Here is a 15,317-nt window from a genome sequence, read left to right as displayed (position 1 = left end):
AACCTGATTTTGAGGAAATGTATGATGATTTGGATCCTGATTTTGAAGAAATGTATGATGATGTGGAACCTAATTTTGACGCTATGAATGACGGAGTTGAACCTGTTATGATTGATTATAACACGACCCGCTCTATCAGTAAACATTGTACGCACCATTTCTGCATAAACAAATCATAATCATTATCAAAATAACATAACAATATAACATTTATGCAAGTTCAGAAACATAACCTACGTGGACTCTATAAAGCCTACATGAACTCCTTAAATGAACCCATACGTGAATTGTGTTCACGTACGTGAACTGTGTTCACGTACGTGAACTCCACGTAAACACCATCAACATACGTGAACTCCATCGACCTACGCGATCTGAGTTCACGTACGCGAACCCCATCAACCTATGTGATCTGAGTTCACGTACGTGAACCCCATCAACCTACGTGATCTGAGTTCACGTCAAACTACGTGATATGAGTTCACGTACGTCACCTCTAAAACTAAACCCTACGTGATATGAGTTCACGTACGTCACCTCTAAAACTAAACCCCACGTGAACTACAACCATCAAACCCAGAAAACACCATTGATGAACATTCAAAAACAACATTCAAAACACCCAAAACACATTAAAAAAACACGAACACCATTCAAAAATAACCATTGATAAACATTCAATAACAACAACCATTCAAAAAACAACCATTGCTTACTTGATTGAAGATGATTGAACTGATGAAGGTGTTCAAGATGATGAAAGTGTTGAAAATGCTTCAAGAATGTTGAAGATGGCAAAAATGATTCAAGATTGTTGAAGATGATTGAAAATGATTGAAGATGAAGGTGTCAGATTAATGAAGATGAATGTGTTAGGTTAATAAAGATGAAGATCATGAAATAGAAATAATGGATTAATTGAATAAAGAGGGAAGGGTAGTTTGGGTATTTTGGATTTAAAAAAAATTGAGGGGTGTGAGAAGCCGGAGAAGAACGAGCAGCCATTTAACCTATTTTGCTACCATGTTGACGTTGAAGTACACAGGCAACACTGTCTGTTTATTTTAAACTAAAAAAATGGGTTCTTCTTCGATCTCTCTGAAGCCCTTCATTAATCCCGTTTCCATTTCTCGCCCATCTCAGGTAAACCCACCACTATACATTATTTTCCATTTCTTTCCCGTGAAGCTGCAACAAAACACCACTATATGTTGCTTAATTGCTTTATTACCACCTCCTGCAATAAATCATGCAATGCAAAACTTGTTCTTCTTAACCTCTCACTTGTTTGCATAGTGCTTCTCATTCGAATTGATCTGTTTTAGATGCTAATTTCTGGATTTTTGTTTTTGCATTTATAGTGAATAGTGATAGTCACGTTTCTCTTTTGAATTGGTACATTTTAGATCACAATTTTTGGATATTTGTTTTCTTTTTTCTTTTGTTTGGTATTTTTTTAAAAGCCTAGTCAAGGATTATTCTACCCCAGGCTTGATTAATTCTTAATTGAAATTTATTAACCACTCGAGTCCAACCACATGATTATTGTTGTGTTTGATATTCAAATGTTTATTGTTTCTCTTTCAAATTGGTGTATTATAGAGCACAATTTCTGGAAAGACGTGGGATAGCTTGGTGTTTAGCAAGTCGGTGAATTTCAGAACAAATAAAGTGTTGTGTGCAGAGGGATTCAAGCTCTATTGCTTGGTTGATAGAGAGATGGATGTGAGCACTTCTGCTTTAGTGGATGTTGATGTTGCAGAGGGTTTAACTGGTTTGTTTTGTGCTTCTGTTTTTTGTTGTGATGTAAGATGAAGTTGTTTATGTTTTATATATGTTGATTCTTGCTGTTGGCAGAAGAGGAGGAGCTAAGGGAGCCTCGAATTTCAACAATGGTGATGAATTTCGAGAATAAGTTTGATCCTTATGGTGCAGTTAGTACGCCGCTTTACCAGACTGCTACTTTTAAGCAGGTGAGAATTTTATTTGCTACACCCTCGGCACTCAATTATTAGCAAAAAATACCCACACTCACACTTATTAATGATGATAGTTAAGTATATTTAATTTTCCTGATTTCATGTAGCAAAAGAAATACATTTACTAACCTGCACCTAGTTATAGGTCATCTCTTCACAACATTAATTAATTAACTAAAGTGTATTTTTGGAATAATAACATTATATGTGGATAAATTAGTTGACATTTGCGTATATTTTAGTCCAGCAAACTTATGCACTTTTTTTTACTTATAATTGAGTCCAAGTAGTACATTGTGTGAAAGAATTTCTTCCTTGTTTGATGTGCCTGTTTTTGTGACTTTGATATCTTTGAATGATCATCCGGTGCCCAGCATATGCACATGTATATTTACTATCACTGTTGCGTAGTATTCTATAATATTCATGATAATTTATGTCTGTTATTCTTCATGGTGCAGCCTTCTGCAACAGAAAATGGTCCCTATGACTATACTAGAAGTGGAAATCCTACTCGAGATGTTTTAGAAAGGTTTGATGTGGGTTTATGTTTTGTATTGCAATCGTGGATAATTCATCCCTGCTTCATTGACATTATGGTTTTTAACTTTGCATTCTCAGTATTCTTGCAAAACTTGATAAAGCAGATAGAGCCTTTTGCTTCACCAGTGGAATGGCTGCTTTGAGCACTGTTGTTCACCTTCTAAAAAGCGGTGCTTTTCCTTTCTTAACAGTGATAACACCTGATCTTAGTTTGTTGGATTAAGTATATGTTTTAGTTTGCTTAAAAATGAAAGTATAAATGTGCATATGCTAAGATCAATTGGGTTTGTTGTTATTTATTCACTGAATGTTTATGAAAAGGTTGTTGTCTCACAAGTCACAAGATACACAACTAATTAAGTTTGAGGGGTTAGGACCAAGGTAGTCAAACTCGAGATCCTATATAGGATTGGGAGAGGGGTGGAAGATCGTAACTCGAGGATCGTAACATGAATCGTAAGATCCTACGGAAAGGCAAAATTGTACTTATATATAATATATAACACATAAACATAAAAACTACGAATAAAATAGCCTCCAAATCATGACATTAAACTAAGCTAATTAAAAATTCACAACCTCATTCCATAAGTTCACAAGGAAGAAAACAGAAGAAGACAGAAAATAGAAAACAGAGGAAGTGTTCAGTTCAGAAAACAGAAGAGTTGCTCGAAACCAGAGGAATGACGTCACAGGTGGTGGCGCATTAACGAGCACCGTTGCAGGGAGGGAAGATGGCACAAACGTGAGATGAGAACTTAGGGTTTGTGATAGAGCAGAGATAAGATTGAATTAGATGAAAAGAATTATTGTATTAATTGATAAGAAAACAGAAAATGATTCCAGAGCTAATGCTCCTCAGTTAGAGAAAACAATTCTCTTACTGCCCAACCTCTAAGGTGTAACTGAAAAATGAAATAAAAACCATCCAGCTATCTCTGGACACACTCCCCTTTATTAGTGGAATATTAATTCCTATTTATTAGTGGAATAATAACTCCCTATGCCAGCTAGGCAATCATTATTTTTCTGCATCCCCTTTCTTATTCTTTCTCACATATACTTGCCATTGCTTAGGCCCCACCTCATCTCTATTTACTAAGAGATCCCCCTCATCACTTGTGGGGCCCAGCCCATTCCTATCATCACCCCCACCTTCAACAGTAGCCTTGTCCTCAAGGCGCAAATCAGGGAATTGACTCTTCAGCAGCAGTTCCTCTTCCCAGGTAGCATCTCCGACATCCATGCCTTCCCATTGAATCAACCATTCTCGCTTATGCTGCCCACCATCAAACTTATCCCTCCATGACAAAACCTTAGTAGGAATAATATCCCCAGTGTCAGACTCCAAACTGCTAGGTAATTGAGTTGTAGCAGTATAATTGCCTACAGCTTTCTTCAATAGAGAAACATGAAAAGTAGGATGTATTTTAGATGTTGCTGGTAACTGTAGCTTGTAAGCAACCTGCCCTATCTTCTTAATGACTTGATAAGGACCAAAAAATCTGGGAGCCAATTTTTGATGAATTCTATGCACCACCGATTGCTGTCGATGGGGACGTAATTTGAGGAAAACCCAATCACCAATCTCAAATTGAACTGCCTTGCGTTTTTTATCAGCTTGGTATTTCATGTACTCTTGAGCTTTGAGTAAATTAGCTTTCAATTGACGCAAAGCTTCATCCCTGTCTCTTAACTCCTGGGCTACAGCTTCTACTCTGGTTTCTCCCTCCAAAAAATGCACCAATACTGGAGGTCTCCTGCCATACACCACCTCAAAAGGGGTAAACCCTGTGGAAACATGGAATGTGGTATTGTACCATAGTTCTGCCCAAGGAATCCAATGTGCCCATGACTTAGGTTGATCTGCAATAAAACAACGTAGATAGGCCTCTAAACAGCGATTAATCACTTCTGTTTGGCCATCAGTTTGGGGATGGTATGCCGAAGACATTTTAAGCACCGTACCTACTAGCTTGAACAACTCTTTCCAAAAAATACTCACAAACAAGGGATCACGATCACTAAGAATTGACTCCGGAATTCCATGCAGTCTAACCACCTCCTTCACAAAAATAGCAGCAATGGAGCGAGCAGTAAATGGATGTTTAAGAGGAATGAAATGACTATACTTGGAGAGACGATCCACCACCACCAAAATAGCTTCAAATCCATTACTTTTGGGCAAACAAGTAATGAAATCCATAGATATCTCACTCCACACCAAAACTGGAATAGGTAGCGGCTGTAGTAACCCACTAGGCGTAGTCGCGGCATATTTTTGACGTTGACAAGTGTCACAAGCTTTCACAAAATCTTGCACCCTTTTCATCATCCCTTGCCAATATAAAGTGCCTGCCATTCTCCTATAAGTGCGTAGGTAGCCGGAGTGACCCCCACTAGGGGAAGAATGAAAATCCTTAAGTAGATCTTCAATAAGTGGTGAGTTAGCCGGTATAACTAACCTATTTTTGTAGAATAAGATGCCACCTTTTAAGGAAAACCCAGGTTTGGCAGTAACATCCTTTTGAATAGCCTCCACAATGCTTTTAAGCCAGGGATCCTTCGATACCTCTTGTTGCAATTGGCTGCTCTGCTGCCAAATAGGATAGGATTTAAGAGCATGAATTTCAGCATCCTCATGTTGTCTAGATAAAGCATCAGCCACCTTATTTTCCACTCCCACCTTATACACCACCTCAAAGTCAAAACCCAACAACTTAGCCATCCATTCCTGTTGATTTACTGTGGTAATGCGTTGCTGTAACAAGTGTTTTAGGCTCTTTTGATCAGAATAAACCACAAACCGCCTTCCTAACAAATAATGTCTCCAATGTTGAATAGCTAACACCAAAGCCATTAACTCCTTATCATAGGCCGATTTAGATAGCCTAGATGATTCAAAAGCCTTGCTAAAATACGCAATGGGATGTTTAGATTGCAACAACACAGCACCAACCCCTTTTCCAGAGGCATCACATTCAATTTCAAAAGGGAATTTGAAATTAGGCATAGCTAAAACTGGGGCAGTTGTAACAGCTACTTTTAATTTCTCAAAAGCTTCGGCAGCCGCAACATTCCATCTAAAACCATCCTTCTTTGTCAACTCGGTCAAGGGTTTAGCAATATTCCCATAGTTAGCTATAAATTTTCTATAGTAACCTGTTAATCCCAAAAAACCCCTCACCCCCTTGACGTTCTTAGGGACTGGCCATTGTAACACACTGCTAACCTTGGCAGGATCCACAGCAACCCCTGCTTTGGAAATGACATGACCCAAGTATTCAACTTGGTGTTTACCAAAAGCACACTTCTTTCCGTTAGCCACAAACTGATGTTGTTTCAAAATGTTTAGAACCATCTCCAAGTGCTGCAAATGAGCAGTCCAACTATCGCTGTACACTAGTATGTCATCAAAAAAAACCAATACAAACTTCCTTAAAAAAGGCTTAAAAATATCATTCATCACTGATTGAAAGGTTGCAGGGGCATTGGTAAGGCCAAATGGCATCACCATAAACTCATAGTGACCCTCATGAGTACGAAATGCAGTTTTATGAATATCCTCTTCCTTCATACGAATTTGATGATAACCAGATTTAAGATCAATCTTAGAGAAATAACCCGAGCCATGTAACTCATCTAACAATTCATCTACCACAGGGATAGGATACTTATCTTGAATTGTAACCTTGTTAAGTGCACGGTAATCTACACACATGCGCCAAGATTGATCCTTCTTCTTGACCAAAATAACGGGGCTAGAGAAAGCACTAGTGCTGTTTCGAATCACCCCCTGCTGCATAAGGATCTGAATCTGTTTTTCAATTTCATCCTTGTGTAAATGAGGATATTTGTAAGGCCTCACACTTACCGGACCAGCACCCTGCAGAAGTTCAATGGAATGGCTAATGTTTCTTGTAGGAGGAAGACCCTGGATTTCTTTAAATACAATAGCAAACTGATCTAACAACTTTTGCAACTCCTTAGTCTGTTGATCTGAGACACGAGGCACTTGTGAACCTACCACCTCCATCAAGGTAGGCCATTCGCAGTCTGTTATCAGCCGGGAAGAAGTGATGATGCTTTGGAAAGTAGCCATCTTCTCATCTAAGGCTTGGCCAAGGAGTTTCACCATACTGCCCTTATGGTTGAACACCATAGACATTTCTTTCCAATCCATGGTCACCTTCCCCAAAGTTTCCAGCCAAACAACTCCCAAAATCAGATCCACACCCCCTAACTCCAACACATAAGCATCAAAACAAATCTGCACCGTTCCCACATCCATCTGAATTCCCTTACACCTACCCATAGTTAGGACACGATGACCATCTCCTAACTTGACGCCCAAGGGAGTAGAAGGTACCATAGGCAGCCCTAGAGCTTCAACCACCTTAGGAGATATGAAATTATGCGTGGCTCCACTGTCAATAAGAACCAAAATAGGCGCACCTTGCAAACAGCCCTCTATTTTCATTGTTCGAACCTGGTTTGGAGTGGTGGATACACCGAAAACTCCCATCCCTTTACATTCTAACTCCTCTTGTGCAATCTCTTCTTCCGACTTGGCCTCCAGCACCACAATCTCTCCTTCATCGTTGACCACTTCATCGTCCCCCAAGATAATCAATCGTAACTGCTTCGTTGCGCATTGATGGAGGGGATCCCATCGTTCATTGCAACGAAAACAGAGTCCCTTCGCGCGACGCTCATTAACCTCTGCGCTTGGTAAATGGCGAACGCCGCGTGAGTGACGGCGTGAAACGTCACTAGAGTTAAGACGTGAAGGAGGAGTAGAATTGGGAGGAGGACCCAGCCCGGTACGCATTTTACCCACATTGTTACTAGTCTGGTTAGGGTTTGCAAATCTGTTCCCTTCCCCTTCGCGATTGGCCCAATTAGGTTTTTGAAATCGGGCCCAAGAACCTTGACCATCTACACACATGCGCCAAGATTGATCCTTCTTCTTGACCAAAATAACGGGGCTAGAGAAAGCACTAGTGCTGTTTCGAATCACCCCCTGCTGCATAAGGATCTGAATCTGTTTTTCAATTTCATCCTTGTGTAAATGAGGATATTTGTAAGGCCTCACACTTACCGGACCAGCACCCTGCAGAAGTTCAATGGAATGGCTAATGTTTCTTGTAGGAGGAAGACCCTGGATTTCTTTAAATACAATAGCAAACTGATCTAACAACTTTTGCAACTCCTTAGTCTGTTGATCTGAGACACGAGGCACTTGTGAACCTACCACCTCCATCAAGGTAGGCCATTCGCAGTCTGTTATTAGCCGGGAAGAAGTGATGATGCTTTGGAAAGTAGCCATCTTCTCATCTAAGGCTTGGCCAAGGAGTTTCACCATACTGCCCTTATGGTTGAACACCATAGACATTTCTTTCCAATCCATGGTCACCTTCCCCAAAGTTTCCAGCCAAACAACTCCCAAAATCAGATCCACACCCCCTAACTCCAACACATAAGCATCAAAACAAATCTGCACCGTTCCCACATCCATCTGAATTCCCTTACACCTACCCATAGTTAGGACACGATGACCATCTCCTAACTTGACGCCCAAGGGAGTAGAAGGTACCATAGGCAGCCCTAGAGCTTCAACCACCTTAGGAGATATGAAATTATGCGTGGCTCCACTGTCAATAAGAACCAAAATAGGCGCACCTTGCAAACAGCCCTCTATTTTCATTGTTCGAACCTGGTTTGGAGTGGTGGATACACCGAAAACTCCCATCCCTTTACATTCTAACTCCTCTTGTGCAATCTCTTCTTCCGACTTGGCCTCCAGCACCACAATCTCTCCTTCATCGTTGACCACTTCATCGTCCCCCAAGATAATCAATCGTAACTGCTTCGTTGCGCATTGATGGAGGGGATCCCATCGTTCATTGCAACGAAAACAGAGTCCCTTCGCGCGACGCTCATTAACCTCTGCGCTTGGTAAATGGCGAACGCCGCGTGAGTGACGGCGTGAAACGTCACTAGAGTTAAGACGTGAAGGAGGAGTAGAATTGGGAGGGTGTGTTGACCCGGTTTGAGATCCAGGACCCAGCCCGGTACGCATTTTACCCACATTGTTACTAGTCTGGTTAGGGTTTGCAAATCTGTTCCCTTCCCCTTCGCGATTGGCCCAATTAGGTTTTTGAAATCGGGCCCAAGAACCTTGACCCGGTTTGTAGCCAATTGCATCGCTAAGTAACGATTACGAGGCCTGAAGGTACGCACACGAGAACGAATGTCATGACGTAAACCACCAATGAAATAACCAAGAAACTGTTGTTCTGGTAAACGGCCACACTGTGAAGAATACAATTCGAATTCAGCAATGTAATCCTCAACAGATCCAGATTGTTTTAATTCCTTTAATTCTTCAAAGGGGTTCTCCAAACGACCACCACCAAAACGAACGATCAACGCCTCCGTCAAACTCTCCCAAGACAGATCCTCCGTAGAATCGTGCCATAAATTGAACCAATGAATCGTAGGACCTTCCATACTGAGCTTCGTCAATTGAATTCTCACGTCTGCCGAAATGCGTTGTACGTCGAAATACGTTTCTGCTCGAGTGATCCAAGCCACTGGATCATCACCGGTAAACGCCGGCAATTCCACCTTCTTCGCAGCTAAACGGAACTCATCTAACCGCGAGGGAACCGCTGTAATATTGTCTTGAACCGCCGTCAAAGCCCTCTGAATTTCAGAACCAATGAAGTCACGTAAAGACTCAATGCTGTCCTCCACACGTCCCAAACGCTCCTCCACTCCGGTGATTCTTGCGTCCATTCTGGTTTGCATGAACGTAGCAGGTCGGACCAATTGATAGAGCAGAGATAAGATTGAATTAGATGAAAAGAATTATTGTATTAATTGATAAGAAAACAGAAAATGATTCCAGAGCTAATGCTCCTCAGTTAGAGAAAACAATTCTCTTACTGCCCAACCTCTAAGGTGTAACTGAAAAATGAAATAAAAACCATCCAGCTATCTCTGGACACACTCCCCTTTATTAGTGGAATATTAATTCCTATTTATTAGTGGAATATTAACTCCCTATGCCAGCTAGGCAATCATTATTTTTCTGCATCCCCTTTCTTATTCTTTCTCACATATACTTGCCATTGCTTAGGCCCCACCTCATCTCTATTTACTAAGAGATCCCCCTCATCACTTGTGGGGCCCAGCCCATTCCTATCAGTTTGTGTAATCGTTTCTTGTCTATGTGTCTTTGCCTGCATTGCTTCTTCTTTTACCCATTTAATAAAATGGGTTTTTCCACAAAAACCCGACCAGTTTTCAGAAATGGCCTTGCAAACTGGTTGGCCCATCTGGTACGATCCCACCTCCAATTTGCGTGTTCGACCACGGCGCATACATCCGGCAATCCTTGCCGTCACGCAGCATGGAGCCATGGTCGCAGATCGTAAACTCGCACGATCCTACGAGTTGGTGCGCGATCTTGACTACACTGGTTAGGACACCCTCTTAAGCACCTAAGTTAATAATCCTTTCCATGACGTGACGCAGATGAAATTCTTAGACTGTGAACTCAACATTTTTAAATTTGTCTCTTGCCAACTTTTGTTAAATGTTCATCATAATCACAAACTGAAAATATTTAATCCCATCTCTTTTTATCAGATAAATAGAAAGTGGTATATTTTTAGACCTATAATTATTTATTAAATGTTTATGGTTCAATTATAATTTTACAAGAAAATCAACTAATCATGTTAAAGAAGTGTTAGAATAAGGAATTTACATAATATTTTGCTTTTGTGTCTTAAACTGTCTTAAAATTTGCATCGGCAGTTATACACATTGGTGTTTTCTTACCAAACTTACATGTGGTATTTTTTTTCTGCTATTTGTGGGGCTCTATTATTTATGTGTCTGAATTCTAACATGATAGTTTTTCTATTTTTGACAGAAACTAGAATATTTTTCTTGTTACTTAATATTTACTCCTAATAATGTACGTATAGGTGAGGAAATTCTTGCCGGTGATGATGTGTATGGTGGAGCAGATAGGTTGCTGTCCCAAGTAGTTCCCAGAAGTGGAGTTGTGGTGAAGTTAGTGTGATTTGTGTTGGTTATGCATATTTATTTTCTCTGCAATGATTAAGTATAGAAACAAACCAGCCAAGTTTCTTGATTCCGTGTAGGGTAAGTCCATCATTGATGGGATTGTGATTTTTGCATCTGCAGCCGGGTAAATACATGTGATTTCAATGAGGTTGCATCTGCTATTGGACCCAGGACTAAGCTTGTATGGCTGGAGAGTCCAACCAATCCCCGGCTACAAATTTCTGATATTCGAGTAAGAAGTCTCAGTTTGTAATTTAATTCTCAAGTGTCAATTATGTATTAAATTATGTTGTTGTTGCTGTTCTCCTTCTGCAACTGTGAGGTTTTTTTTTTATTATGTGCTAAGAATAAGAACTGTTAGAATGAAGGGGATGCTTTTGTATCATCAGGAAGTTCTGTGAAACTTGTCTTTCATTAAGTGTTAACATTATGATAGTTGGATTATGGTATTGTCTATGTTGCAACTCCTAGAAATTCTTCTTTCACTGCAAATGACAGACAGCTGATATCCAATCCCTGGTCTTCATATTCTGGAAGTTCTCTTGAAATATAAATGTAGAAATTAGCGTAGTTTTTATTATTGTCTTTCACAACTGTACTATTTTGTCATTTTTATATCTTTTTAGTATTTCTAGCCACAATTTAAATTTGCAAACATCTTGGATATGAATTTAAATATTATCAAGTCATTTTCATTCTCACTTAATGGTAAGGATACTGTAGTTTGTGTTATTTTTAAATGGTTCTTCACTAAATAACAAAATATTGTTTTTTTTCTTATTTTCTTAATTAATGTCCAGAAAATAGCAGAGATGGTTCATGCACATGGTGCTCTTGTGTTGGTGGACAATAGTATAATGTCACCTGTATTATCCCAGCCATTGGAACTTGGAGCAGGTATAAGCATAGTATAGCTATAAAGTAAAAACAGATTACCCTCACTTAAGTAATGAATTAATACTTTATAATAATGAGCTACCATAATATTGGTGCAGTTGCTCCCAATGCTTCCATATTTTAAGAAAGGCTATGTTTTGATTATTAAGTTTTGAATTTGAAATGTTCAGTCCATTTTGAAAGACATCATCACAATATATGTGAAAAAAGGATTGACTCCTTTAAGCTTAAGGTGTGCAATTAAAGGGAAAAATGTGAAGTTATTGTTATAACTAGTGAAGAGAACTTTGTTTGATTTTTGCTTTTCATTTTAGTAGAAATATTTTTCTATGGAAGTAAAAAGTAGATGTAAAACATTTGTCTATCATTAAGCCCAAACTTTACATAGTCATAGCTTGTAATTTTTTCCTGCAGATATTGTCATGCACTCAGCTACCAAGTTTATTGCTGGACATAGTGATATTATGGCTGGTGTGCTTGCAGTGAAAGGTGAAAGGTTGTAGCTCTTATTTTATAATTATCAGATCTTAAAAATATCGTTTTTGGCATTGTAACTTTTTAGTCTGAATTTCATTCATTCATTCATTGAAAGCTGTAATTTAAATTTTTATTGTATGGTATATTTTGTTGCTGAGCACAATTGAATAATGTTGTCCGTTCATTTATTGAATAGGTTGGAAATTTTTCACAAGTTCTTCTGCAGCTATATAAACTTATGCATGTTTTAATTGCTTTTGTGTAAATTATTTCACAATATTTTTCTGAAAAATTTCATGAGATGACTGTAAATCTTGACTCTGATTCTGATTTGGATATTTGTTGTGAAAAATTGCATGAGCTGACTGTAAATCATTACTTTGATTATGATCTTGATATTAATGTATTGTTGCCATTGTTACTTTTTGGTCTGAATTTCATTAATTGGAAAGCTGTAATTTGAATTTTGATCGTATGGAAATTTTTTACAAGCTCTGCTACGTGATGCGAACTAATGCATCTTTTAATTTCTCTCTCTTTTTTTTTATAAATTCTTTCACAAGATTTGTTGTGAAAAGTTCACGAGCTCACTATCTTTTTACAGAAAAAATGACTGGCTTCTTACAAGCTAGATAGAAAAGAAACTTGTAGAGTTTCTCTGATAAGTCCATGTCCTGGAATCCAAATTACAGTTGCTACTTTTTCTTCCTCCTTTGTCTTGTGCCAAACTCATTTAAGCAAATTTGTGTTGAAAAGGTTATTCTTTCGTAAACTACTTCTTACTGTACTTCTAATACTATAATTTTAGTTTCATATTTTCTCTGTTGATTCATTGTCGTACTTATAAGTCGGGGTGCATTTGATTTTTAGAGATGTTTTCTCTTTTTTCATTAATAATTACGAATTGCCACAATGTTTACAGTTTGTTTCCTATTTTCAAAGGTTGTATAGGAAATAATAATAACAAAACAAAATATTGTTTTCACTATTTCTGTACAAATATTTGTAATTATTAATGAAAACATATTTTCATAAATCAAACAGATCTTTAATTTTCCCTATTTTTGGTATCCTTTCCCCTCAAATGCTTACCTTCTTCCTTAATTCTCTAAAGGTTGGCAAAAGAAATATATTTCTTACAAAATGCGGAGGGCACAGGCTTAGCTCCATTCGACTGTTGGCTTTGTTTGCGAGGAATCAAGACAATGTCCCTTCGAGTTGAGAAGCAACAGGTGCTCTTTGGAACATTGTTTAACGTGCTGCTATTTATCTTGTTGAATATAAAGAGTATTGAGAGACATATAGAATAACCCGTGTGTTTCAACTACACAGCGGGATCTCTTTATATAGACACAGGGTATTGAATAACCCTAATTTACAGTAATGCTAACGGGCCAGAATACTTACATACTTACAACCCATATATATTATTTACATTCTAATATAGTATTTAACACTCCCCCTCAAGCTGGAGCATATAAATCAAATGCACCTAGCTTGTTACATATATAACTAATTCTAGGACCTCGCAATGACTTTGTAAACACATCTGATCATTGGATTTGACAAAGCTGGTGATGATGTCACCTGATTCAATCTTTTCTCTAACAAAATGGCAGTCAATCTCAATATGCTTGGTCCTCTCATGAAAAACCGGATTCGAGGCAATGTGCAATGCAGCTTGATTATCACATATTAATGTCATTGTGCTGGTCTCTTCAAATTGAAGTTCTTTCAGTAACTGTTTCAGCCAGATGGGTTCACATGTTACTAGTGCCATGGCCCTGTATTCTGCCTCAGCGCTGGATCTTGCTACAACATTTTGTTTCTTACTCTTCCAAGATATTAAATTTCCTCCTATGAGTACACAATACCCGGAAGTTGATCGTCTATCTATGGGTGAGCCTGCCCAATCAGCATCTGAGTAGCCAATTATTTGAGTATGTCCTCTGTCTTCATAAATGAGACCTTTTCCAGGTGCACTTTTGATGTATTTAAGAATCCGGATTACAGCATCCATATGTTCTTGGCAAGGAGAATTTAAGAACTGACTTACCACACTGACAGCAAAGGAAATGTCAGGACGAGTGACTGTGAGATAGTTTAATTTTCCAACCAATCTCCTATATCTTCCTGAATCTGATAGAGGCTCCCCCTGATTGGGTAGGAGTTTGACATTTGGATCCATAGAAGTATCAACTGACTTGGCATTTAATAGGCATGTTTCTTCAAGAATGTCCATAGCATATTTTCTTTGTGAAATTACAAGGCCATCCTTAGATTGAGCTACTTCAATACCCAGAAAATAACGGAGTTTACCAAGGTCTTTAGTCTGAAATTTATTTGAGAGATGTTGTTTTAACTGGAGTATTCCTTGCTGATCACTACCAGTTATAACAATGTCATCCACGTAAACAATAAGATAGATGCACCCTTGAGCTGAGTGATGATAAAATACAGAGTGATCGGCTTCACTGCGGATCATACCAAATTCTTGTACTACCGAGCTGAATCTGCCAAACCAAGCTCTAGGAGACTGTTTAAGACCATAAAGGGACCTGTGTAGCCGACAAACCATGTTGGAAGACTCCCCCTGAGCAACAAATCCTGGTGGTTGCTCCATATACACTTCCTCTTCAAAATCACCGTGCAAAAAGGCATTTTTAATGTCAAGCTGATGGAGAGGCCAATGTCGAATTGTTGCAATGGAGAAAAACAGTCTGACAGATGCCATTTTGCCAACCGGTGAGAATGTGTCATTGTAATCCAACCCAAAAATCTGAGTATATCCCTTGGCTACCAAACGAGCCTTAAATCGATCAATCTTACCATCAGGACCAACCTTCACTGTATAAAGCCAACGACACCCGACTACCGACTTCCCATGAGGTAGAGGTACCAATTCCCAAGTACCACTGCTTTGTAGAGCACACATCTCATCAAGCATTGCTTGCCTCCACTCAGGGTGGGATAATGCTTCACCTGTAGTTTTAGGAATAGAAACAGAAGACAAGGAGGACAAGCAAGTGTAATGTAAAGGAGAAAGACGATGATAACACAAATCAATATAATGAGGAGATGGATTACGGGTGGTGCGAATATCCTTACGAAGAGCAATGGGAAGGTCAGGCTCAGGTGGCAGGACTGGATCTGGAGGTGGTGTCGGAGGAGAGTCTATAATGGGAACAGGAACAGACACAACAGAGGGTAAGCATTGACGGTGATATGTTTATAGTGGTCAGGGAGGTTGAGGGGCAGACTTGGCAGGTTCGATAGGAATATGAGTGTGTGGGAGAGGGATAACTACTTGAGGAGGTT

General features: G+C 39.0%; 1 protein-coding gene across 1 annotated transcript in view; it reads left to right on the top strand.

Moving 5' to 3' along the window:
* Positions 1-967: 967 nt before the first annotated feature.
* The window catches only part of LOC101495762 (cystathionine beta-lyase, chloroplastic), a 28,235-nt gene continuing 13,885 nt past the window's right edge, over positions 968-15,317 (top strand). The window contains exons 1-10 of the mRNA XM_004514668.4: positions 968-1,143; positions 1,603-1,774; positions 1,858-1,973; positions 2,441-2,511; positions 2,601-2,692; positions 10,523-10,610; positions 10,746-10,857; positions 11,426-11,522; positions 11,937-12,018; positions 13,114-13,231. Of these exons, the coding sequence (XP_004514725.1) occupies positions 1,078-1,143; positions 1,603-1,774; positions 1,858-1,973; positions 2,441-2,511; positions 2,601-2,692; positions 10,523-10,610; positions 10,746-10,857; positions 11,426-11,522; positions 11,937-12,018; positions 13,114-13,231 (1,014 nt within the window). The 5' untranslated portion in view covers positions 968-1,077. The remainder of the gene's footprint in view (positions 1,144-1,602; positions 1,775-1,857; positions 1,974-2,440; positions 2,512-2,600; positions 2,693-10,522; positions 10,611-10,745; positions 10,858-11,425; positions 11,523-11,936; positions 12,019-13,113; positions 13,232-15,317) is intronic.

The sequence above is a fragment of the Cicer arietinum genome, chromosome 4, assembly GCF_000331145.2.
Source record: "Cicer arietinum cultivar CDC Frontier isolate Library 1 chromosome 4, Cicar.CDCFrontier_v2.0, whole genome shotgun sequence".
In the NCBI taxonomy this organism is placed as follows: Eukaryota; Viridiplantae; Streptophyta; class Magnoliopsida; order Fabales; family Fabaceae; genus Cicer; species Cicer arietinum.
Note: the sequence above shows the minus strand (reverse complement) of the source record. Positions and strands in the feature narration are given on the sequence as shown.